Source organism: Apis dorsata, unplaced genomic scaffold (assembly GCF_000469605.1).
Source record: "Apis dorsata unplaced genomic scaffold, Apis dorsata 1.3 scaffold_382, whole genome shotgun sequence".
Lineage (NCBI taxonomy): Eukaryota > Metazoa > Arthropoda > Insecta > Hymenoptera > Apidae > Apis > Apis dorsata.
Genome location: NW_006263644.1, coordinates 432,862 through 434,250, shown reverse-complemented (window position 1 = coordinate 434,250; position 1,389 = coordinate 432,862). Strand labels below are relative to the sequence as shown.

Here is a 1,389-nt window from a genome sequence, read left to right as displayed (position 1 = left end):
GAGCCGCCGATCGCGTTTCATTGTTGTGAACGCATGCAAATTGCGATCCCAGTCCTGGGACGAGTATCAATTCTAACAGGATTAATTCGAGTGCAGTCATTGTTTTTTGCGCGTCACAAAAAGCCCACCCCTCCCCTCCGCAACGTTTAGCCTCGTTTCGAACAATATCCGACCGGGTTTCGAGTTTCCCTTCGCCCCTCTGCGGGAAAGGAACGACGGATTTGTAAATTGCGACCAATGAGTTGCGAAAAAAAAAAGATCGTGAAATGGGTGTTGGGGCAAGTTAGGTTAAGTTTTTGATCGATTCGAATGCTTCGCTATTTGTCTTTAATTTTTTTTTATCTCGAAAGGAAAAATAAAATGGAGGATATAAATTGGGATTAGCAAAATAAGAGATATTATGGGTTTACTGAACTCTTGATCTGAAAATTGATATTTTTTTTTTTTTGTTTTTTATTCTTTATTTATTTTTTTGGAAATGATACGATGATACGACATTTAATCTTTAATTTTGTTATCTTTGAGCATCATATTTCAAAATTTCATAATTTCTTTTTTCAATTGACTATTTTTAAGTACTAAGAGTTTCGATTATCTTTAGTTAGATTTATAATCATAATTTAAAATATTTACCTTCAATAAAAGTTAACGTTAACGAAGATGAAATTTGTATGTTCCAGAAAGATGATTTTCTTGCGGTTAGCTCTGTTTTACGTCAATATCTGCCTGAGAAAGATACACCGTACATTTTAGACATCGATCTGGATTTCTTCAGCACCAAGAATCCTTTCAAAAACCTGTACGATCGCGTAAATCTCTACGATAAACTTGCAACTCTCTACGCTTTTCGTCGGCCCGATTCAACGGATCAAGAGGTAAGTACACGAAAATAAATTTCAAATGAAAAATATTGTCTTAACTGTTCCTCGAACGATCTGGAAATACCTTCCAAGGAATTTTTATTTTTATTGATGAACATTTTACTAAATGGAGAATTGTGCAATGAAGTGGAAACGTATATTTCAAAATTTTTTGAGAATATAATAAAACAAAAAAAATTCGTGAACATAAATAACCCAGATTTGCCCATGGAAAATGCAAAAAAGCATGCTTGCTCTGCTTTTTTCCAGGCAGAATCAAAAATTCCTTACGTACAAATGTTACACTTTTACAAAAACTTTTTTCGATTTCCCAATTTTTTGTAATTCTACAATTCTACTTTATTTTCTCAAATTTTGATCTCACCTCAACTACTCTCGTGAACCAATATTGCCACACTCTCCTTATATTCATCTACCTAATTCAACTCATCTCGTAAAAATATTTCCAACGTAATAACTCTGCATACGCACAAATTAATCGTAACACCGGTCTAAACAACAAATTGAC

The 1,389-nt window shown here is 33.7% G+C and overlaps 1 protein-coding gene across 2 annotated transcripts in view; it reads left to right on the top strand.

Annotated features, from left to right (window-relative positions):
• Nucleotides 1-1,389, top strand: part of LOC102671133 (UPF0489 protein C5orf22 homolog) — an 834,013-nt gene that overhangs the window by 559,662 nt on the left and 272,962 nt on the right. For both annotated transcript variants that reach the window (XM_006618905.2, XM_006618906.2), the window contains exon 5: nt 681-875. In XM_006618905.2, the coding sequence (XP_006618968.1) occupies nt 681-875 (195 nt within the window). The remainder of the gene's footprint in view (nt 1-680; nt 876-1,389) is intronic.